The following is a 26,086-nucleotide window of genomic DNA, read 5'->3' on the forward strand; positions in this document are numbered from 1 at the left end:
AACATATAATTAATCTTTATATAAGCTGGGTAATTATTACATATTAAATATGCAGTATATTTTCAATAAACTGAACAACAAAAGTGTTAAAGTATAAACTTACAAACTTACAACTATATTTGTACGCTGCTTGAAGATCTGTACATTATTCGTAAAGCTTATTTCGTATGATAATTTATATGATTATTTATTCATGTAAATGCAGTAAATCAATTTATAAAATTAATGAAGCAATAACTGTACTCTGAAAATCAGAGAAATCTGGGTTATCTTTCTATTTTAATGACTTCGAATTATATTGCTATTACATACATATGTTCTCCAAGCAGACTTAACATAAAAGTATATTCTTAAAAAACAGGAATAAATAACGAAAATAATACAAATATTTATATGACATACATATATATGTTAGTCACTATAAGCATGGAATGTTAGGTACAATATAAAACATAAACATCTTTTAGCTTATACGATAAAGAAAAAGAAATAAACCGAAAAATGATATGCAGCTTTTAAAATGCTATTAAAATGTTATTCACAGAATCTTGAGACACCTGTTTCGCGATATGTGTATATGTAAAGGAGATGATACAGGTAATCATTTCACTAGCAATCATTTAGGAATTATATAAAATCATAGCATCGTCTTGAGCGTATCTAAAAATATGATCTTATATTATGAAACAGTACGAGATGTAATGAATCAATATATGTATATTTCGTGGCACACAGGCAACTCGCCATTTATCATATGTAACGTATAGAGCAAGCGACCAGTATTATGAAATTTCTTACGTAAATAGGCTGTAATTATCCTTTGCTCCTTATAATAAGATACAATGTTACTTTATTTTAAATAAAATCTAAAGAGAAATAGTCGAGAGTGGACTATGTCTTAAATAAAAAAAGAAATACTAAAATCAAGCATTTTATATATATATATATATAAAATAAATATTTTCTGTAATCTGTAATAACAAAACAAAGCATTAGGCAAGAATAAACTATGAGAACAAAACTTCTTCCAAATTCTTAGAGATATTAATAATTTACATTTACAAAAATGTAAATGTATAAAAAACAAGAACCCTTCCCTCGTTATAAAGTGTATTCGTATCTTTCATTTAAACGAAGCATTTATATAGTAATGTTATGATAGATAAAATAAAAAAAATAGAATCTAAATACTATTTGTAATTAATAAAAAATAATACATTAAAGAACAAAGGTATAAACAAGCCTGTTGTTAAAATACGTACAGTATATTCGTATATTGATCTTTCATTTAGAATAATTTGCGCAAACTAAAATGTAATACAAAATACAAAGCTGCAAAATTAAAAAATGCACCATTCTTTTCAGTGGAAATTTGTGTTAGATTTATTTTATTTATTCAAATCGCAATGTGAATTGTAATGAACGTAAGTCACTAAACTAATAAAAAGTTTATGTAAAATTGTAGTTCTATAACTACATAAGCTACAGTTAGACATATACGCCGACCAATGCACATCATTTGCTCTTGGTATAAAGTTTTATACATACATATATACATATATACTTACATATATGAGCTTATTTGTATAATAATCATTATAGTAATTGAAATATAATGAAATCTACACAGTTTCTGTCAATATATTGACTGTCAATATCTCTCATAATTATTATATAGCGGCAGCATGAAAAATTATACAATACTATTACTAACAGAATTTCTGTATCCTTTCTAAAACATAACATATTAACATTTTTTAGATATACGGAACTATGGCGATTTCAAATATTTCAATTAGCAATATACATATATGTATGTATGTACGTATATATATTAATATGTAACATATATTCTGACTCTGTCACACAATGTTATGTAATAACCGTTTGGAAAGCAATTATCAATTTCACAGATAGTCAAACTATACATATACTTTTTGCCGAGAAGCTTATCTTATTGCATTTAAGCATTACAACAGATAATATGTAGTGGAGCTATTTTGCTTAATTATTACTCTTAATCTTACTTTCTATCCATTCATCTTTGAAGAGCTTTTTTTAACGGATCGATAAAACTGTTATATATTTGTAACCCATTGCAACATATCTTACTTGCTTCTTTATACGAATATTATGAATCAGAATATTTTTTTTTTTTTACTTACTGTTAACAACTCGTAATATATTATACTCAAAGATGAAAGAGAGAAAGTAACGAGCTTTCGTTAGAGGACAAAGGATTCCGATAAATCGAAGAGACTATGCTTTTAATAGACTTGGTTGATTACATATAAATATTTCGACATTAGTATTTCAATTTGGAATATTCTGATATTATTTTACTGCAAAATTTTAAATAATTGTTGCATTGTATTGGTTACTTTGTATGACTGTAATTATTTCTCTTTTTATTGTTATGAAATACTCAATTATCAAAACTTTATAAGTTGCAGGGCACCCCGTCTTTTATATATATATATATATATATATATATATATATATATATATATATATGTATATATAATTATCGCCATAACTATGTATAAATAGTTTATCCATTTGTTTACATACATACATAGCTATGTATACATTATATAATATTTATTTATTTATGTTCTCGTGTATATAAATACACCTTAGTTATTTTAATATGAACACTGTAGTTTATAGTACGAGGTACCATTCTCTCTTTATTAAAAAGATTTCATTAATATTTCATTCCTTTCAACTATCAAACTCGATTTTCAATCGAGTTTAAGCTCGAATCATTGGGCAAGCCGTAATCAGAAATTTTCTCTCTTTGACCCTCTTAAAAGAAAAAGTATAAAGCTTAATATTCCTTGCTTTATTTATAACTTCGTAAAATATTTAAAGAGTTATCGACATTTTTATAGCATATTTCAGTCTGGTTCTTTTTATGACGCATTAAACAATGCATTCAATATATAGCATATACTGTAAATACCAATTTGTTTTCCTAGTCTCTAAGATTACGAATCGTTTTTGTTATTTATAGACCAAGAGTGCCCCCTTTTATGTATGTATGACGGACAATCCTCTACTAATTACTGCGCCGTTTGCTGCTGTATTTCTATCTTTTCCACTGTCATATCCGGATTCATAGCAGTGGCCTCTTGTATCGCTTCTGCCAAAGCTCGATCGTGATCAATCGGATCACCATCCGATTGTATTGTTATCTTTTGTTCCACTCGTGTCTCAACTACACCATCTTTCTCCGTTTTATACTGTAAGACAAAAAAATATTAAATAAAAAATTATTGTAAACAATATTGATTTGGTTAGCATATAATGTACCAACCGTGATAGTTTCAACAGTACGGGTTTTACTGGATATAGTTTGTGTACTGACTATCTCTCCTGTGGCACTGTAGTTACCATCTTCACTTTCGAGAGCTACTTTTCTTGTTTCAGTTGCCACTACAGGTACCGTTGTTGTCGTCGTCACATTACTATCCGGTTCTCCTGTATAAACGTGCTTCTCAGTTGCGATCACGGCTGGATCTCCCTGGATCAAGATTTAATCACAATTCTTTTACTTAAGGGCTCTTTTAAACATCAATGAAAGATAAAAATAACAAAGAGAGATATAAAATTAATCGATATTAAAAATTAATAAGAAAAATAAGAATAATAGACACTCCAGAAGATGAATCAATCTCACAAATCGATTTACCGAGATATATTTACATTTATGATATTACATCTGCCTCTTCGATGATATATGTACACCTCCGATAATTACGTAATTCGCTAAAGTTGCAAAATAGTTTTCTATATGCATCTTTGCACATCGCACAAAACAATGTAAAATACATTTCTTTTAAATATTATGCGATATGAGCAAAAATATCTTAATGCAAATGCACCGCATTGGGTTAGCTGACAAGGCAAAATGCTAAAAATTTTTACGTGTATGAATACCTGTTCCCCGTTGTTCTAAATATGCATTATCTTCCGCTCCGTTTTAGTAGAAGAAAATTTTCGACCGTTACTCAATGGATTACCTGATAATATTGATTGCAGAAAGCTTGTTGGTCATCGTCAAGATCAATCGGTGTACCTGAATCTCCGCTGCTCGAACTCGATGTACTTAGCCTTCGTGAGAACAGCTACGCCATGCAACGTGTTAACCAAGCCGGCAAAATTATTTACAAGAAACAAAAATAAAAAATAAACAATTCCGTATGCATATGAATAAATGATGCTAACTGAATTATTGTTAAATTAATATTACAATTATATTTTTAATCTACTTAATAATAATGATATAATGAATGATGTTTTGCTGTGTAAGCATAATTTATGCATGTATAATATAATGAAGTGTTAAGATAATATGACTTTTTCAACTAAAAATCTTTACATAATATATTAATATTTGTATATGTGAAGTGATCTTTTATACATATCATATGTGCTACATATGCGAAATGATCGTATGTATACAGCACAGTTACATGAAATGATATATATTTAAATGTAAAATAATAGTTAGATCAAAATCCAAATAATATCCACGTAGCAATTTGCAAAAACGCTTACATGCTTCACCTATTAATTTAAAGCGTATCTTCCTGAAAAAGTTACAATTGGCATTACCTGTTCGCCGGAAAGCACATGACTCGTGGTTCGAACCTCTTGTGTTACTACACGTTGTTCCTGTCTCGTAGCACTAGTCGCAGTTGTATGTGCTACAGTTTTTTCCTCTACCTAATGTAAAAAATAAATTATAGCAAATAATAATTTGGCAAAACTAAAGGAACAAAGGATATATGGAATGTATGAATATAAGTACAGTACAAATATTTTTATTGTATGTAGCACAGGCTTTAAATAAATCCGCATTAATATGCTACGAAGTGACGCTAATAATGCTCATTACAAACCTGACTTGTCTTCTGATTTTTTTCAAGATCCTCATGCATCGTAGCGGTACGTGTAGTGACAGCTGTCGCTGTCATGTACGGAGTTCTACCATCATCTGGTGCCTCTGCCTAAATACAACTACCATGTAACTAAGATCTCAAGATACATATAACTAATATAAATAGTAATTAGAAAATTTAACGAGAGTGCGAATTAATGAATAAAATATTATCTCTATGCAGTGTATCATATTTGATGATACACAGAAAGAGTTGTTTGCAAGAGAGAAAGAGAGAGTTTGCCTCTATATAAGATATAAAAAAATATAATTATGGAAAGATGGCAGATAACTGCGATTCAACAATTCAAATTCTTCAAGAAGAGTACTCGATATGTAACTTCTTTACTAAACATTTATCGCAAAATTTTAGAGATTCCAACTATGCATAATCATCCTAAACAAATCTATCACTCAATTTCATGCAATATATTTGAATAAATAAAAAGGAGCATTTTGTATTGAATAACAAAAAAACATCATATCATAATTTATAATATAATTTATAAGCATGCAGGGTCTTGTTTGTTCAGTATGATGTCTGATGTTACGTTAAATGTTCGACTATTGAAAGGATGAATCGTAACGTGTCTAATTTAGTCTTTTATTCTTTCCAAATGTATCACCTTGTTGACGTGAGTAGAGACCATAACTTGGCCTGTACCACCGGGTGTAAGATCCTCGATCTTTTCCTGAATATTCTGCGTCACACCTTCCTGATCCTTGACCACCGATTGCTTGGTTGTTGTTTTCACAATTGTCGGTATCACAGCTGGAACCGCAGGTTTCTTTAATTTCGTCGGAGTGGATTTTGATGCCTCTTGTAAGTCCTTCAGAATCGTCTTGCTGTCCACTAACTGGCCGTTGTTTCCATATATCACACCGTCTTTCACGTACGATCCGTCCTCGTCGAAAAGTTCCTGATTGTACGGTTTTCCGAATTTGTCGTAAATCTTGCCGTCTTTAACGAAACCACCATCAGTTCCGAATGGTGCTCGTGCGACCGGTTTTCCATCCTTGTCACATACTAGTCCTCTATGTACCATTGTGATCGTGATAGTCGTAAAATGTTTATCGAGTGGTTTTCCAGTAGGCGCGCAAATTATTCCATCCTTGACGACATTTCCTTCGGGATCGAAGCTCGCCTGTTTCACCGGTTTTCCAGTTTTATCTACCACGACACCTTGTATAACTTTCAGACCTTCTGGCCCGAATGCCTCCTGCGTTAGTGGCTGACCATTCGCATCGTAAACCTTGCCGTTTTTGATGAAACTGCTTTCCGGTGGTAAGTTTTCATGAGAGAGAGGTTTCCCATTGCGTCCATAAATCAAACCATCTTTAATGAAATTACCGTCTTGGCCGTAAGCGTTTTGGTTGAGGTATCTTCCCGCGTCATCGTAAATCCTGCCGTTTTTGACTACGCTGCCTTCGCTGTCAAAATTGCCATATCTTAATGGTTTCCCGTCATCACCGCAGACTAAGCCGTAACGGACGGATGTAACGGTGATTATGGTCTGTCTTTTGTTCAATGGCTTTCCGTTCGGTTCATACAGTAAACCGTTTTGTATGTAACTGCCGTCGTTGCCGAACGTGCCGTGACTGAGCGGTTTTCTATCCTTTCCATAAACAATACCGTTTTCGATGAAATTACCTTCGGTACCAAACGCGGCGTGATTCAAGGGTTTTCCATCCTTTCCGTATATCCTACCCTCCTCGATATAGCTGCCACCGGGTAATTCAGATCCCGCGTTCAGTAATTGGCCTCCCCAGCCGTATATAAGGCCATCTCGAATGTAACATCCATCTGGCTTAAACGCACCTTGTTTTAACAATTGTCCATTCTTGTCATAGACCACTCCATCTTGTATGTAACATCCGTCGGGTACCAACGAGGATAGATTTTTCGGATTTCCCTGGTTATCCGCGATCTTTCCATTATTCACCGCTATATTGTCCGGGCCTTTATCATCTTGAGTCAAGGGCTTGCCGTCTCTACCTACGATAATGCCATTCCGAATGGTGTTGCCGTCGGGACCGAACACACCTTGCAACACGGTTCTGCCATCTTTACCGTAAACCAACCCGCCCGCGACATACGAACCATCGGATCCAAACGAATCTCTGCTCAAGGGCTTGCCCGAATAGTCGAATATTACACCATTGACGATAAAACTGTCTTCCGGTAAACCTGCGTTTAAGTTCAGTGGTTTACTGTCGCTACCATAAATAAGACCGTCCTTGATGTAACTACCGTCCGGTTTAAAGAACGAGAACTTTAGTAATTTGCCATCTCTGCTATATATCTTGCCGTCTTTAATAGCCGCACCTTCGGGCACCAACGAATCTTGATTGAGCGGCTTTCCATTCTTCGCGTGAATAATACCTTTCTTTATATAGCTTCCGTTCGAACCGAATAATTCATGTTTTACTGGTTTGCCATCTTTCCCTAGAATCGTACCATCCTTCACTACAAATCCATCAGGGCCGAGAGTAGCATTTGACAATACTGAACCGTCCGCGTTGCGTAATGTACCTTCTTTGATTACAAGATCATCGGGTTTAAAGAGACCTTGAGATAATGGCTTGTTGTTTCTGTTGTGCACCAAACCATCTTTGATGAAATGACCGTCGGCTATTAATGGAATTTGACTTAGAGGTCTGCCATCCTTTCCATGTATCACACCGTCTTTCACGAAACTACCGTCGGATTTGTAATACGCGTGCTTAATGGGTTTGCCATCCTTGCCGACTACTTTGCCATCCTTCAAGTGAGCACCGGTCGGTAGCAAGGATCCTTGAGTCAAAAATTTTCCATCTTTCGAGTAAATTACGCCGTCTTTCACGGCAGACCCATCGGAACTGAAAGACTCGTGTTTGATCAGTTTACCGTCTTTCGAATGAATCTTTCCCTCCGCGATGTAATGGCCCTCAGTACCTAACTTGCCTGTATTAAGCGGTTTGCCGTCTCGTCCATGTATTAAGCCGTCGCAAACAAACGTGTCATCAGGTATAATCGCGATTTGATTCAAAGGCTTGCCTTCTTCGTTACATACTATACCGGCAACTATGTACTTTCCGTCTGCATTGTACGATCCCTGAGTCATAGGTTTAGATCCCGACGTAAATATGAGACCCTCTTTCACGTACGTTCCATCTGCACCTAATTGACAGTGTTGAACCGGTTTGCCGTTCTTCAGTGATACCTTTCCCTCTTTGACCACTGCGTGATCCGGCCCGAGAAAAGACTGTTTCACCACTTCACCGTTAGGAGAATAAATAATTCCATTCTTTATCGAATTTCTATCTGTACCCAATATTTCCTGATGGAAAGGTTTGTTATCTTTCCCGGTAATTATGCCATTGCTAACATGAATTCCATGCGGTCCGAAGTCTGCCTTCTTCAGCAGTTTACTGTCTTTTCCACAAATCTTACCATCAATTATTTTGCTACCGTCTGGTCCGAGGTGGCTCTGATCTAGTGGTTTACCTTCTTTGGTATAAATCACACCTCCGATGATTCTCGAACCATCGGGAAGAGGCAGAATGTGATAATCTGGCTTGGATTCCACCACTGGTGCTGGTGGGATTACTACAGGTTGACCGATAGTATCTCCATGCTGACGTTCACTATCAATAAAAGCCGTTGTTTGGTCCTTTTCAATGCCTTCTTTCGCAGCATTCTTTTGCTGCTCTTTAAGGGCAGCAGACTCCACATAATTGAGCCCTGGTGTTTTCAATCCTGGTGCTTGTTTGTCCGCTTCTTTCGTTTTCCTCTTTTCCACAGATTCCGCTACTTTCTTTTCTTCTCCCGGAGCATAGTTAAATGCTAATCCCGTAGCCTTCCGACTAGCTGAAGTAGGCGATGGTTGATCCTGTACACCTGGCGATGCGGGTCGGTCTTCGTACGTAAAACCATGTGGAGTAAACGGCTTTCTTGTAGGCGAAGCTTCCGTTTCTTCGTAATCGTAAGGCTTCGTATAACCAGGAAGTTGAGGAGATTTTGTAGGATCTTGGATTTTATCTGCTTTTTTATCAATTTCTTTTCCCTGTTTTTCCAATGTAGAAAGGTTTAATTCAACATCACTTTTGTCCGTGGATTCATCGAGTTCTTTGTTCTTTTTCTGTTTCTTATCCTTGTCCTTCTTGATAAACAGGAAACCGCCAACAGGACTCTTGGATAATACATAAAATACATGCAGTACAAAATACATGCTATATATGTAATATATGTAATATATATACCATACTTTTGTCACATTTAAATGAAACTAATAATGTCTACATATTAATGTAACTTTATTATGTCTGCAAATATATAAACTAATATTCGTGCAAACTTGAACTATCCGTATGTACGTACTCAATGGAAAAATAACTACACATTCAATGAAACATTCTTTCAACATCATTATTGAAATCTAACGGAATACTTATGGAATTATAATATTTTAAAATAATGGTAATCATAAATGTTATTTATGAAAAGATACTTAAAATAATTTTTTCTAAACCATACATATACTTTATGGAAGATCATAAAAAGCAGCAACACGCGCGCGTACGACACAATATAAAGCTTACCTTAATTTTTTCCTTCTTTTCCTTATCCATTTTTTCAGGGGTTTCTTTATCCTTCTTTTTTAATTCTTTTTTAGACAGTGATTTATCATCAATATTGTCAAGATGAGCATTGTCATTAATCAGATCAGTATTATTCAGATCATTGTGATTTTCCTTTTCGTTTTCGTTCTGTTTATCCTTCTTCTTCTTTGATAGACCACCGGGCGGTAGGACAGCGATTCCTCCGACCGGTTTCTACAAGTAAATTTACCCAATCACACGTCGCTTCATGCAACAAGCATAAAGCCGCTACACTGCTAAAATAATACTAAAAACACGAAAACTACCATGTTTCAAGATACAATGCATGCTTTATGGATTACGGTCTGCGCTCTCAAAATATGTATGTTATAATTATCATAATTTATTGTGTTAAATCTGTTTTTGTTAATAATATAACACTAAACTTTTGCTTAATCTAACACAATTTATAATGCTACACATTTAAACGGTATTCTTATTAAATAACAATCAGTCGCCATAAACTAGTTTCATATTTATGCCTAATGCCTCATTGAAATTCTCGACTTACAATAATTAAAAAAAATAATTCTCCAAGAGTCTTATTATCTACATGCTCATATTGCTAATTGCTTAAATAGGTAACTAACATCCCACATTGAGGCGATGGCCGTATAAGTTTTACAAGAAATATAATTAAGAAAAAAAATGTAGCAACATGCATTGGAAGAAACAAAACACCAAGTGGTCACATACAAAAAACAGCATTGAAAAATATATAGAATTAATTAAGGCAGGAGTGCTCCAGATAAAATTCTATACCTTTCTCCCACGATCTGCGTCATATTCTCCTTCCAGGCTACTGGTACTGCTAGCTGATGTTGTTCCGGCACTTGTTTTTCGTGTGAGCTATCGGTGTTAGTTATGTGTCAGTTAATAATAAGGACATCGACACTCCAAAGAAAAAAGAAATTTTTTTTAACTTGGGGACTTCCTGGCGTATCTCTATGAAATTTTACTAATGTATCGAATCCAATTTTATTTTTTATATGACAAAAATACGTGATGTAATAACTCTATATGTGTTGTATAATATATAAATTGCCATGCTTTTGTTGCAACATTGGATCCGAATCTGTGTACAGTGTGCGTTAAAATTTATTGCGTAGGTAAGTCAATAAATATATTGCGCAAATCGATACAGATTTATCAATACAAGAATTAACATTATAAACATGTGAAAAGTATAAATTTACTCTACTGACTCACCCACGCATTGATGGAGAACGTGAGCCAATTGGTGTTCCGCGACTTCTCTGATAGAAATTTTTACAATAATATTATATGCATATATTTTATTGCATTTTTAATCCGTCGCGAAAATTATATTATATCGCACAAATCTTCATTTTGTAATTAAAAGATTAGTTTGAAAGCGTAGACCGCAGACGGGAGTTAAAAGTTATGACATACATCGTTCATAAATTTTGCTGTCAGTCAAAAATCGGTTTCACGTTCGCATGACGAGAATTCATGCATACTCTAACATTCTAGCAGGTTATTTTAAAAACAAAAGAAATGTTGTCTAACAAACAGATGAACGTTATTACCTTCTCTTTTTGCTTCTTGATTGGACTAGGCCGTCGGTCTATATGTTCTATATCATCAGGAAGCATTTCAGGCTCGTAACTCATAGTATGCCGTTTGCTTGGTTCGGAACCGTATGTTTCAACTGGTTTAGGCCCACCTAATGCTGTACAAGGCAGTCACACTACTTCACATCTTAGTATAACACAGATTTAAAAATGTAATTATAAAAAGGCACTTGTGGTTTATAGCGGATATTTTAAAAATCTTTTGCACAGAGAGTGAAATAGTGTTTACAATAAATCGATTAAAAAAACCATTCTAACAATAAAACTCATGCTTGCGCAAGCTTGTGTGTCCTAATGAAAAATTTTCAAATCAGACATACTCCTGAATAAATGTATGATGTTATAATTGTAGCAATTTAAATCTCCACTAAACCAGCATTATTATGTCACACATTCATATTTTAGAATATCATTCACAAATGACAAAAAATCTTATTTACCATCCATGCTTCTGGATGTGAGTCGTCGGCCACTCAAAGATCTCTCAAATTGTGGAGGTTGCCTATCGATAGGAGTCTTTTTCGTTTCATAGTGAGTTCTTCCAGAATATCGAAAACGAGACCCTAGATGCGGAATTAATCCCACTTTCTTTACAGGCTCCGGACTCATAAGTCTGTGAAAAAAGAATTTTGCACGCGCGCGCATTTTATTAAGATGTATCGCAAATAAAAAAAAAAGTTACGAATAATTATTATTATTTACCTGAAGAAAGTATGATGCTCAACGCACACTTTCCATAACTTTTTCGCTGCTCTGTGATTCGCTAATTTGAATCCGATTGTAGATTCAAACTGTTCGAAATCGCCGGGTCTGATTTTAATGTAGAAATTATGCCTCTTGTAAGATATTTTCAATATCTTTGGCCAGGCAAACCTATTAATTCTTAAACGGTCCCTATAAACAAGAAGGCCCGAAGCGCATACACCTAACATTATATCAACGCCTTCCGAGTCTTTCGCGGGGTGAAGATCTACGCCATACATAGCTAATTTTTTCGCATTTTCGAGATAATGTAATTCTGCTTCGGCGGGTGTTTGGCCTCTAAAAGATGACGAAAAAAATCGATGTTGTTACTTGATTAAACAATCGATACATTTTTCTTTTCTTCATCATAAAAATCGAAAGAGTAAAATCGTTTGCGTAAAAACAAAACTAACTTATGCGTTTTATGCAGATCCATTACTTTCTCGATTAATTCGGGCGTTTGGTTAGGAGCAAATTTAAAATCTTTCAAATATGTCCTTCCATGTTCCTCAGGATCATAATCTCCAACTTCTGATTGAACGAGATAGGAGCCCAGGAGAGCGTGTGTCACAAAGGAACAAAGTAAACGCCCTGTAATAATATCGTTTCTGATCTGTAGGCATAATTGATAACGCGTGATATCTTCGTGCAATTGAGCTGGATCCGGTGGGTAGAATTTTACTTCGAAATTAAACTTCCATGGTTCAGCTGGAAACATACGTTAATTTTAGAAGACATTTCTTGGCACATACTCTATTACATTTGTCATTTATACAATGGTAATTTCATGACGGTTTCCATACTTTTTATGAATTTCGTGATCCTTTTATGAAGATCCAACCAATTGCGCGGATCGTGTCTGTCTTCGTAGATAAGACCAAAGTAATCTTTCTCCAGCAGATTCATACTTTGACAAATCATATCGAGAAGTTCTTGGCCTCTCGCCTTCCTCTGCAACCAGATATTTAACATTTCTCAACCTCAAGTAAATTAAATATAGTTTAACTTGTACACGCATAGACTAAACTTTTCGACGACTTACATCGATGTAGAAATCCTTTACAGTACCGTCGAGGAGGGTAATTTTGGCAAGAGCCATCTTTCCCCTGCTAACCGGGCTCTTCGTGGGCGAATTCGTCCCGGTCCCATTCTCCGCCGTTGCTTCCGCTGGAGCATTAGCGGTCTTCTGTTCTTCCGGCATGTTTTCGCTCTATTCTTATATATTATATATACCTAGAATCAAAAAGATCACTCTGTCTAATGTTGAAACGAGAACTGAACAACATTTATGTATATTTCGTAATTTGTATTTGTTGATAAGGGAATTATCCTGAATCACACGAAAGCAATAGACTTCGGTTCTCTGCTCTCACGTTGCGAAAGAAGAATCGTTGCCCTGGAGAATTCCAAGATATCGAAATATATGTCTGGCTCTAAAGTTAGCGAAAAAGAACGCGTATGCGGCATGACTTATCTCGATGTTGTCGACAGAAAAGGTCGCGCGTAGCGATGTAGTATATCTAGTTATAGATCCCGTCTAGACTACCTGTGAGGGTGTCACGCGGTAAAATAATCAATATTTCCCGAGGGCTCGCAAGTCCAAGTCTCTCGTGGTTCGCGGTGCACGCGCCAGTCGCGATTTCGTTATTAATGAAGAATGAAGACGTTGCTCGAGGGTTCGTCGAACCTCGAGTGTGTAGGGTGGGCATCCTTGAACTTCGCAAGTGCGACGAATAGAGTGACAAGGGTATGTACGTATCGATTGCGTATAGGCGTCATTCGTTTCTAGATAAAAGCAACCTAACTCTAGTAACTCTATATATAACCCGTTTGTCTTGCATAAATATATTATATAAAAGGTAAAAAGAGAATAATGACAAAAGAGAGGTAGACGTTGACGAAAGAATCTACAGCTGTAACATTACCATAGATAACGTTTATCTTTTTCTGCAATGCGGACGTTTGTCTCATTCCTCTGATAAGTTAATATTTATAGAAATTTTTAAATAACAGAAAACTTGAGAGGAAGAATTACGATAGAGCACATTGTGTGAAAATAATACATAGTAGGTACATTTTATCAATTCCGCCGAAAAGATAACATATCATGTAAAATAGTGATGTCATAATAGTTGGAAATTTTGCAGACGAGTTGACGCGCGTCGCGTACAGGTGTGTTTTTACTGCGAGTCCGTTCACCCCCGTGTTCAGAATTACAGATCATGCGTAAGTATGCGCGCCCGAATCATCAAAGCTTTCCATCTTCCGAGAAACGACGCTCTTGACACAGCTGTCGACGAGATTTCTCGATCGGACGAAAATGTACGAAGACATTCGAAATCTATATCGAGCCATCCTTCGGAATTTTGATTCGGAAATTGAAATACCATTCAAATCGATTCGTCCGCTCGCAAGAAAGAGGGAGAGAACGTATTAGTGTATTTTATGCACTATGTACGAAAGATGTAACGCGTAATCTACCAATACTCGTAGAGAAAGATTTTAAGGCAAATATTTTGCGCAAAAAAAGAGTTCTAAAGCGTTAAGAGCAGCGACCCTGACCGACACGCTCCGTAGAATGCAGAATTTGCCTGCATCGAGTTGCCCGCAACTCGCGAGTCGAGCGTAATCGTGGCCTCGTTCGACAGCATTGGACAAACAGTAATTCAGACACAATTGCGCGGAATCAGTGCCGCACAAAACGATAGTCGTCAACATTCCGGAGCTCCCGGAGGGAGCTTTAACAGCGCCGTGAACTGAGGCTAATAAGAGTTAGGCCAACCAAGTTTGATGAGAAAACAGCAGACTTGACGATACAGTCTAATGAAATTTACGCACTTTCGAGGACAAGGAGATTTAAGGGGAGGAAAAAAGATAGGAAATATCGATAATCGCCGCAAGCCCCTCGCTGATTAGATAAACGTTAACAGCTCTACACTATTTTTACTATACTCTATAGTGATTCGGCGATCGAGTAAACGCGATTAATAAGCGCTCACGAGTCAACGATAAAAAGCATTTAAATAAAAAGAGCACATTGAAAAAAATGAGAAAGGTAATGTCTTCATGGTCTTCATTAGCAATTTTAAACAGGGTTATGACTCGCTCTGATGCATATACGCGCCGATAAATCTGCCGCCGCGTACATTATATTTGTAGGGTGTTTTTATAATGGTCTAAGAACCGTAATTAATTCGGCGCGCAAGGTTCATCGCGATTGCTATTTAATTTTCGTTGCACAATCTCGCAATTCTCGCACCGTAATCTCCCGTCTCGACAAAGTTAACGAAATTCGTTCTGTATATGCGTTTTACTAGAGTTTACGTAATCAGAGGAAAAATAGCCACAGTTTCGATTGTATGTTATTTTCAGCTGAAGAGACAATTAGGTAAACGGGAATCACGCGACTCCCGTCGAAAAATATTCGTGAATCGTGACGAATCCGGACGAGATGCTTTCTCGGCCAGACGACCGGTGTGCGAATTCGACGGGAGGAAAGAAGTGCCGTCATCGCTGGAAGCGGGTGGCCTTTACACATGCTCTTTACTGGATTGATGAGGTAATACTGGCGATTACTTTTGTCGTGATGATGACGCGGCGGCGGCGGCGGCAACGACGACGACGAAGGATCGCACGTACATTATTCTACTCGATGGAAACCGGTATATTTCGTGGACACACGCGAATTTATCTCATATGTCTCTTATAATGATCTACTAACAAATTTATCTCGTAACACTCCAACGTATGGGCACTTACTCGCATTTTTACGATATCTTTTGTAATATTATCAGCAGATAGCCATCTCCATTAATACGTATATTATATATATACAATTTACACATACACAAAATAAATCAAGACTCACTTCAGCAATAAATTCTTTCAGCAAAAATTTGAGATTATTGGAATTGCATTATTCTTAGGTAAAAATTTCAAATTTTAAAGATCGCTGTTTCTTAATTTTCAATGTAAATCAGCTTGATAAGTCTTAAATTAAAAATTTATTATTTGTAAATAATTTTATACATTTTTTTGTAAAAATTGCAGCTCTTCAATTCTTTCACATCTTATTCCAAAATGTCAGGGAAAAATTTTATTTTATAAAAATAAAAGAATATAAAGTTTTGCCTTATACCGTCAATTAGGAGAATTTCGCTGCTCGTGTCTGACGAGGCATAAATTCTTTCATTAAGACGATGTCGCCGAGAGACATGCACGGAAGCTGACGAGGATCAGACCGAGAGAAGCGCATTGTGCGTGTGCGCGTAGGCGTGTGTCAGGGATCATGCGACCGACCCCTCTCTCGTTCACAATCAGCCCTTTGACACACACGTCTGAACCTGAAACCCACGCGATACACAGTGGAACGAGATCCGAAAAAAGCTCAGCTTAATTTTCGGTTCAAAACTCAATTCTGATTTCTACATTTTTAGTGCGAAATATTGCATATTTTTACTTATGTATCAAGCATAAATAAAAATCTTATTAAATTGTGATTAACAAGTATATTTTTTGTTTAAATATTAAATTAGTTATATATTGGTAATTTGAAATCAAGTTACCAAACAAGTTGTATACAGTACAATAGTATACGTCATATACACTTATATGAAGATAATGTCGAATAAATTCATATATTGAAAATAGCAAGGTGAAAATGATGATACTTAATCACCTGGCATATGAATCTCGAAGCAAGATGTAAAAGACCATTTTTTACAAGCTTTTTCGAATTCTATCCCGCTGTGCGACGACTCACAAAAGAGAAGCCTGGAGAGGAAAAGAAGATTTAAAGAGCCGGCCTCATGGGGGCAGCGGAAAAAGAGGGTCTGGGTCTTTCATAGGGCCCTTTAAAGTTTAAAGGGCGAAATGAGAGCCCGACCGGCTTACCGTTATCTCGGAAGTGACCGATTCAACCTTACCCTAGCTAGTTTTCTCTAAACCCTTCTTCACAAACCTTTTTTAAAATCACCATCTGGCAACATCTGGATCGTCTTTCCCGAGTCGAGAGACAGAAATGAGTTTCTTAATCGCTCCTACCTTCCACAATTATTTCATTCGAACAATTGACATTCTAACGTCAGACGTAAACGCAATTGTATTCCCACGATACAAGAAGCAAACAGGAAATGATCGCCGTCGCGACACAAGGGCGACGCGGAAGGGTTCGATGAGGGTGAAATTACTGGAGGGTGGCCGACAATAACGACTTCTGCGAAACGTGCTTTACAACCTTACAACGCGACCCTGCCGACTGATAGCAACGGGAAGATAAGAGTGCTCAAGTACACAGCCGCGACATAGTGAGGCGCGCTTCTAGTGCGTTTCCCTTTTTTATTAAAGAGACGAAGAGAGAAATATATCGGTACATTGCGATCGATACCGTCAGACAGAGATAGACGGTAGACTTGGAGAAGGTCGAGAAATAAAATAAAAAGACGAAAGTAATAGAGACCGTGCAGATCGATCGCAAAAGAAGCAGGAATGAAAAAGAAAGGAAAACACGTAAGTAAAAATAATGTTCGTCGATCAAAAGACATAATATCTACCGAGTGTCTTACACAAAACTAAATATATACGCCCTCCTTTTCAGTCATGGATTTGAAAAAACTATCCTTATCGCGTCTCGGGCTCGCGGAAAGAATTCCACGCTTTTTCATCGACCAACCCTTTCCTTTCGCACGAAACAAACTTGTCTCCTTACAATGCGATTTTCAAGTCTACGGCGTATTCCGCAAGGGAGAAAATGTCGGGGGTAGTGTGAAAACATATAAACGTTTCTTTGAATCGCGAGATTAAAACATGAAAGAGATACTAAATGATTCCTGCCGATTATTTCAATTCAAGTCGGATCAGATAATCGGGCTATATATAAATAAATGTATTTTTTTATAATAAATCCCGATTCTCAAAATGCTTTTATATTCATAACAATATTTTTCAATCATATAATGTTATAATGTATCTGTTATTAGGGGAAAAAAATTATGAATGTATCTTTTTTATTAGAGAAAGAAAAAGTAAGCTTAACGTCTTTTATAACTTAGAAATCTTGATGGTCTTATCACGTTATCGATGAACGTAATCCGGTAACGTTTGCGTGTCACAAATATATTTCGATAAAATAGCGATACCAAATTAATCGCAAAATATAATAGATATAACTTTGCGACATTAACCCAGTTTTTTTTTAAGTATAGTTTATAACGTAAGAAAAAGTATTCGTGTCGAACGAATATCTCGCATCGCGTACCTTCGTATTGAACAGAAGACCTTCCGTTTTAGGAATTCGCGTGCACATCGTTGCATGCGCAGAACATATTTGATCGATAAGTTTGACTATTTTAACCAAAGCGTACGCCGAAATTAGAAAAGATATAAAGGAGTACTTATAACAGCTACAAGTACTTGTAACAGCTTAGATACCGCTAAGAAAACTATAAAGAAATATTAATAATGTTAAAAAATAATTGGACTCTCGGTAAACTTATATAAAAAAATATTTAAATAAATATATATATTCTCGTTTATGAAATATTTAAATATATTCTTTAAATGAGACATATACGAGAAAAATCGATCAAATTTTTATCGTTTTCTAATACATATATTTTTTTAATTGTTACAGATAGCGAAGTTAAAGACGGTTAACACATGGCCTCGTGCGTTTTAGCCTTGGATACCGTTGCTGATAAATCAAGCATGTTTTTCTTAGACGCCGTGGCGAAACGTTAGGTACTGTGTATATTTTTGTGTGAATTTCCGCGCGTGTAAAATGGACGCGTGGATTAAAAAACGAAGAGACTAACGAGGAAAAACGTATGATACAGTACACTTTGATCACGTTACACGCAAGCACGCATGACTCACATCGAAGAGATACGTACGTGCGTGCGTATGACGCGTAATTTATAATAATTACGAGGGCGTTCCCATATTGTATCGACGTTCGACGAGAGCCGAGAGCATTATTGCGGAGAATGTGCTTCATCCTGCAACGTAATGGATTGCTGCATAGTCTCACGAATATTACAACGTAATATGACAGAATTGTTTGTCATACATTTTTAATTCTCACATTTGTCGAGCAAAGTTCGGCTTCAAATTCTTCAATAAATTCATAGATAAAATAGTTTGTTAGTGTTTATGTTACGAAATAGCCTATGTCCTTCGACACTTGGTTGATTTCTATCGAATATTAATGACGATCTGAAAGCTCATTTACGTCACTTTTTATGTTTATGATTAATTCATTGTCACATATTTACTTTACTACCGCCTTCCGCAGATGTCTCGCGTTCAAGAAAAGATAAGATATTCTTTATCTATTACCTCATAGTCCACACCTAAGATTTTACATTGCAGATGGAAAAAATTAACGCTAGCACAAATCTTAGAACTTTGAGCAGCGGTTATCGCGTCGCAGTTTTTTTTTTGTCACATCCGAACTGCCTTCCTTCGGGATGCATTTATCTGATTTGTCCCGTTGCGCAGATCTATGAAAACTGCCAAGCGGTAAAAGAAACGTTTCGCATCCCTGATTTTACGCTCTTTCAGTGGAAACGAAAGTGCGAGATCGCCACGCACTATGAAGATGCGAGTCATGAGTCAAGAGTCAATGGCAAAAAAAAAAGGAAGAAACCGCTGAGCGCTGGGAGAACCGCGGCCCAAGAGCATGACGGGGTTTTGCAGCCGGTGAAGTGCGTAAGGTAAGGTACAGATTAAACGTGCCACGAGTCCATGACAGAAAAGTAAATCTGAATAGATATAGGTTTTCTTTTTATGCGCGAGTAACTTTTTGAACTTCTTAGACTTCTTCGCGTGACGATGAGAAATACAGAAACGCAAAGTTAGTTCGAAGTATCTAGAGTTTATAATCAGATCTATCTTATGTTATCAATATTGTATAAAGTATATATATATATATTACAAAATTTCCATTATTGTTAACATATAAATTTTACTACTGCATTTTTTCCAGGTAAAAAATTCACAGATTTAATTTAAACGAGATGATTTCTAAGTAAGAGTTGGAAAAATAAATGTAATGCATTAGAATATATAAGATGTATGCCATAACAAAGAAGAGGGATACGTTGATAAGAGAAGAAAACGTAACTCTGTACAAGGATCAACATCATCAGTGCAAATTCATTGTGTAGTTGGTAGTCACTGTTGTAGATAGTGCCACGTAATAAACGTGACCACGCCTTATCGGCGTTCACCTTCCAGGTATCTGAGTCTGGATGGACGTCTCATCGTCACCATTTCCGCCGGAGGTGCTTGTCACAGTTACTGTGATTAATTAAACTTGAATGGCATACTTAACGAATAAAGAGATTATATTTAATAGATTATAAATCGTCTCACTCAGTGAAAGAATACAATAGAATAATAGAAATAGAATAGAATAAAGAAATCTAAGATCTCCGCCCAACGCAAGCTTTGTTAATGCATTAAAATCTGATTCCAACATCATCAATTTGATTTCCCATTTAATTTAAAAAAAAAATAATAATACGTTTAATGCCAGCAGATTGTAGCGAACCATGTCAAGTTCCCGTTCTAACAGACCCAGATTTCTCGTCAAAATAATGCAAGAGTTCACTGAACTGTATGCTATGCTAATCACAGCGATTAATTTGCACCACGTGAAATGTCGTGTAACTTGACTTTGTTCCCGAGTAACTATATTTTAACAGATTTAAGACATATTCTTGTCCGTCAAATCTCGTCGTGGATAAAAACAATTTAAAAACGAAACGAAGGAACGATCTGCGATTTTGCAGTATCGCTGGAACGCATACGACCGCACGACAATAAAGCACGATGCCACAGCAATTTGGCTCAAAATGTAGTCGACAAAGATCGTATCGATAATTCGATAATATGCACCGGCGATGGCGGTTATTATTGCATTAAGCGTGCGTAGCACGATACAGTAATATATTGCCGAAGCGAGCCCACCCACGATACCGCGCAAAACTATGAACAGTTATTTCGAAACTCTAAAAACAGAGTGCTAGCTGTACAGAGGTCTTATCAGCGTATATTACCATATACCATCGGAATCGAATAATTACGGTATCCTCATTACGCATTGCCGAGCACCCACGCTCGCCACGGAGAACCGTTGGATCCCAGCGTGGCGTAAACGATATTACTAGAGCGTTCGTGTGACAATTGTGTATTATTCAATCGGGCCATTCCGTACGTATGTATATACGGTATCACCGAGCGAATAGTCGTGCGCCCGATTCCCGTCTTCCTCTCAGCTGCGATATCAGATTCCTTTCAATTCAAATGACGTCACCGTATTCGCACACGTTCGCATCTGGAGAGCCGCCGCTACCGACAATACGACAACGACAACACGACAACAACGCGATGCGAACCGGCGCAGGAAGAAGTACTCGTGTGCACGACGCGAGCATTCATCTTGATCGCTGAAAGTACAAGGCGTATGAATAACTCGCCCACGCGAGATGCACCGATAACGGCCGAAAAGCATGGTAAATGAATTCTCCTGTGCTCTTTTTATGTCGCGATCGATTCCGCGAATGTACGCCGAGAAACTCGAGAGACGACTAGTCATTAATAATTTTAGTGTTTTTACTAAACGAAAATCTATCGCTTTACCAACATGATAAGAAACATGTCAATCAATTAAATGGCGATTAAGTGGTTTCAGCATTGAATTCTAAGAATGCGTAAGATTGTGTCTGTCAAGGCGCGTTGACGATTCACGACAGTGAAAGTGATTGCGATTTCTTTGGGGAATGGATTAGAAAGTTTTCCCGTTTAGAAGAGTGTCTTTCGAGTCGTAATAAAAAATGTACACGATTGTGACATGGGCATCTACCTAAAACGAGGCGTTAATCCAAGTGACACATCGGTGACAACGATAACGATTGGACGCACTCGTATCCGAATAATGCGAAAAAGGTCTAGAAAACTCGACGTTACCGTTCGCTTCCGGCTGCTCCCTCGGCGCGGACACCTGCACGCGTCAATGCGTGCACCATGTGCACACGCGTGTACGTTCACGATCTTGTGACACGAGTACCGGTAGCCGGCAGTCTCGCGGACGACATAACGGCAATATCGTGACGTCCTGGCGAAAACTGTGTCGAGATTTACGACTTGACGCGTGACTACTTTCAACGCGAATTATGGATCGTCAGAAAAGATAAATGAAATTAAAATTCAATGTCCTTACGGATAGACAGAGCATCTACTCAAACTTTGAAGAAAATTCCCTGAAAAGTTTCAAGTAAAGTTAAAGCACGTTTTTAAACTGAAATTTTTTATGAATTTTATATTAGTTGATCTTTTCAGTTCTTCTTTCCCGACGGAAATAAGAATTAAAATAAAAACAACAACACGAACATTGCTCGCGAAATAAAGTTTTTAAAGAGACACTTTCAATAAAAATCTTTCAAATTCTGATAAAATTTTCAGAGAACTTGAGGTTTTTCCAGATAATGAATATTCCGATATAAACCTTGTTAACTTTCCGTCAATGTGGATATATATGATCGTGCAACATCTCTCAGTAGGAGCCGGAGGAAAGACAATCGATATTGTACGCGCAGCTTCTCATCGATTACCTTAGCCACAAGCGCATCCGAAGTGACGCGTCTTTCGAAAATAGTGCTCTGCAGCAAAACGCATAATTGACCCAATTGAACCGGTAGATGTTTATGGAGAGAAAGAGACGACCAGACACCAACTTCTCTCGCCAAGGTTAGTCACTAATTCCTGCATTCTGCGGAGACTTGGAATCATGCGCACAACTAATATGGCATCTCGTCGTTCCACTTACGTTTGGATCAACGGTTTACCAATGAGAGACGATGGCCCGGAAATATCTTGAACGTAGCGGGCGAAGGGCGAAGGACGAAGGGCGCACCGAAATTAAATATAACACCTAAAAATCAATAAAATTTCGTGTAATATAATGTTTGAGAGATGAATGTATCTAGCTACTGGTGTGTTCAATTGATATTCAATCTTACCAAAGATTGATTAATCAACGTGTCTGTTGCAAGACACGCCGGCGCCGATTAAATTCGATCGTGACGAGACGTATTCAGAAGTCGCGCGATTTTAATTTCTTATCGTGCAACTTTCAGTTTCCAATTATACAAAGATCCTGTTCACGGCTAACCGGTGCATGTCCGCATCTTATTAAGAAGCGAAGATTACAAGGAAGGCCGAGAAATATGTGGAATCGACACTTGTTATTGAGTAAAGTGATCCGGACATATTAGAGGCATATCAGGCGCATCGTGCTCAAAGAGCGGCATTTATATACGCCGTGTGGAAAGTATCGAATACGCGTGGCACACTATCGAGAAGCATTTTTGCCCTCGGGGTCGATCACTGAAACCGGAACGACGCACGGCGCACGGCACGGCGCGTCGCGGCGGTGCCGGTGAAACGGCCGGAAACTGGAGGCAGCTCGACGTCGCCGCTTCGTTAAAGCCTGAAATCGCGTTAGCATCGACGTTTTCGCGCGAGGGAATCAAGGCGAGAACCGACCGAGGTATCGTCCGAGTTGTACGAGCCTTCAAGTAAACCCAGAAACGATTAAATTGCTATAAGAGATTACAAGAACGAGAGTACGTGAAAGCTAACTCTTTCCCGATTAAGTAAGACCCTCGATATGATATTTCCATACGAGTGTCTCACAACAGGGAGAATCTATCGAGACTAACTATTTATAGCCGCGGCAGGTTTAAAATAAAAGCGTGCGATACTTTTTCCTGGCTGACAAGATTCGTGTCACGAGCTAACGAGCGGCGATCGCCTCGTCACTCTGTGCTCGTGCTTTGCCGCGACCTCCGGCATGCGTTGCAAGACTTGCAAGTCGTAAAGGACGTACCTAGAAGAGTCTCGTTCCTGGCAACAATATCCTTCTTGCTCATTCATTCATGACGTTTCAGACTGAATTGAACGTGACGGCGCGGTGCGGCGCGGCCGCGATCAAACGTATCGACGCCGACGGCTCCTCCAACCTCCAACCTCCAACGATCGGTTCTCTCGCGAAGCTCTAGTCGCAAAAGTGGCTGGGGATCTCTCGACTTTCGGCACAGTCTCGGACACGCGCTTGTAACTTGTAGCTCCCGTGATAGCTCGTTTCGACGCAGATCGCTGGAAATGAAATTTTGTGAATGCGATATTTTTCTCACATTTCAACATTTGTCACGAACGTGAAACTCGCGACGAGAGGTTTACTCGGGGACTCGGCCTTCGCGCGTTGTCGCGTCGCTGCCGCTCACACTCACGCTCACGCACTATCCTTCCTGTCGGGACACCCGGTATACGCGCGATATCCCCGTAACCGATCCGTACCATCGACGCTCGATACCCGTCAACCCATCCCGGCCATACGACGCCTCTCACGTAATCCGCGCTTCCTTTTGTTACATACCGCGTGACTGTTACACATTACCCTACCACATGCGTGTCGTGCGTGGCGTGGCTTGGCTTGGCTTGGCATAGAAAACAACGCGACCAACCGAGGGACCAGCCTTCCCCCGTGGTTATTACTCACGAGAAAATATTGCTGAACGAATATTCATCGCGTATCATGCGTCACAGTTGAAAGGATGTGAGAAAGGCGTCGGTATAACGATAATTCGAAGGTGTGCACCCAACGAAACAACGAAATTTCAAGCTCGCTCGCTCGGACAGATCGATGCATCCTGCACCCCGACGACGTACGACGTATGCTGCACCACCACCGCCACCGCCACCGCCGCCGCCGCCGGCGCCGGCTTTGCCCGCTCACAATAGTTTTCGCACCCCACGTTTCAGCGCTTTCCCCTCGTGCGAAACGCAGTCGTCCGGAATCGCAATTCTATTCGAAGTTCGAAAGTGAGGGATTTCGCAGCGAGGGTCGAAATAAATGACGCTGCTCGGCGTCCAAGATGGAACGGTCGCTTGGTCGAGAGCTGCGTTAAAATCTATATAATACATTCGCTGTTTAGTGTACACAAATGAATACGAATCGAAGTCGGGGCGATTTTACATAGTCAGATATCGTGCAGACCGATAACACAGTAGGTACTTAACGTCTACGTTATCGTCTACGTGCGCGTTAATGAAATCGCGAATTATCGTGTCCGTACTGTCCGTAGGTGGATCAGTTTACGTGTCATAATTTCGCGTCACAAAAATAGGTACCTGGTTTTCGAATTTGTCTGATCGTTGAATCGTTCCGACTTTCCGAGTCTCGCTTACCGATACGTCTGAAAATCGTCGACCGTCGTTAGACGCGCGCGCGATCGGGCGGTTCCGAGTGCCCGATTCCCGCGGGACGCGGGACCGCCGCGGCCGGCGATATCGGGAAGTGGCACAGGCCCACAGGCACACTTACCTGCGATACGACGATAGACGGGACGAGAGACGAGAGCAGCCTCCACCACCTTGGTGTACGACGCGACGCACCAGCACCAGCGCGAGGAAGCACGGTGCGCGCGGCGAACAATGACACGGACGATCGGCCGCGGCCGCGGCGGGAGGAGGCGGGAGGGAACAGGGCTTGGTTCACTTGGTTCTCCTTCCTCGAAGCCGAGTCGAAGCGAGATACGGCTGACGGACGACGGGACGACTCAGCTGCACCGTAGCGTAGCACGTATAAACAACTCTCTTTCTCTCTCTTTCCAGTTCGACAGGTCTGTTCAGCCGTCAGCGGGTGGTCCTCCGGATCACGAAACGACGCCGTACGGGACGGGGGCCACGGCCCTTGTTGCCCGCGCCATTTTCAAATAGTCCCTGAAGAGAGCGGCGGCGACGGCCAGCGACGGCGGCGATATTGAGAAATTGCGTATCGCGCGAGTGACGCGACGGCGACGCGGACGCCGCCCCGGACCCGGACGCGCCTCGCCTCGCCTCGCCTCGCCTCGCCTCGGACAGATTCCTCGTCTCTCGCTCTCTTTCTCCTCGCTTCCTACCTACCTAACCTACCGCCTATTTTTCACCGCGCGCGAAATCGCGATTGACGACGAGCGGATCGCCTGGAGCAACGTTACTACACCGAATACCACCGCGGCACTGCCCTCAATGTTCCTACGTTCCTCGGTTCCTACGTTCCTACGCGCCCGCCGTCATGGCCGACCGCGATAGGAAAAGCGGAGTTTCTCTCGTGACG

The 26,086-nt window shown here is 38.8% G+C and overlaps 1 protein-coding gene and 1 long non-coding RNA gene across 8 annotated transcripts; one reads left to right on the forward strand and one right to left on the reverse strand.

Annotated features, from left to right (window-relative positions):
• Cora (erythrocyte membrane protein band 4.1 like coracle) lies at positions 1–26,064 on the reverse strand. 7 transcript variants are annotated; one of them, XM_071706928.1, is made up of 16 exons: positions 25,313–26,064; positions 23,816–24,084; positions 12,968–13,158; positions 12,729–12,876; positions 12,339–12,633; positions 11,884–12,222; positions 11,622–11,794; positions 11,137–11,279; positions 10,349–10,435; positions 9,527–9,760; positions 5,572–9,117; positions 4,908–5,015; positions 4,621–4,731; positions 4,026–4,130; positions 3,320–3,526; positions 1–3,245 (listed from the first exon to the last, which is right to left on the reverse strand). In XM_071706928.1, exons 3-16 carry the CDS (start codon positions 13,124–13,126, stop codon positions 3,066–3,068), a joined length of 5,835 nt encoding a protein of 1,944 aa, XP_071563029.1. In that variant the 5' UTR covers positions 13,127–13,158; positions 23,816–24,084; positions 25,313–26,064; the 3' UTR covers positions 1–3,065. The 7 variants fall into 7 exon arrangements, with proteins under 7 accessions (XP_071563029.1, XP_071563030.1, XP_071563028.1 ...); XM_071706929.1 differs by lacking the exon at positions 25,313–26,064 and adding an exon at positions 24,488–24,644; XM_071706927.1 differs by lacking the exon at positions 23,816–24,084.
• Positions 17,226–20,278, forward strand: LOC139772907 (uncharacterized). The gene is made up of 4 exons (XR_011718223.1): positions 17,226–17,433; positions 18,557–18,663; positions 19,486–19,637; positions 19,910–20,278. It is a non-coding gene; the product is annotated as an uncharacterized lncRNA (long non-coding RNA).
• Positions 26,065–26,086: the final 22 nt, after the last annotated feature.

The sequence above is a fragment of the Temnothorax nylanderi genome, unplaced genomic scaffold (genome assembly GCF_030848795.1).
Source record: "Temnothorax nylanderi isolate EJ_2023f unplaced genomic scaffold, tnyl_v1.0 TNYL_tig0054_pilon, whole genome shotgun sequence".
Classification (NCBI taxonomy): Eukaryota; Metazoa; Arthropoda; class Insecta; order Hymenoptera; family Formicidae; genus Temnothorax; species Temnothorax nylanderi.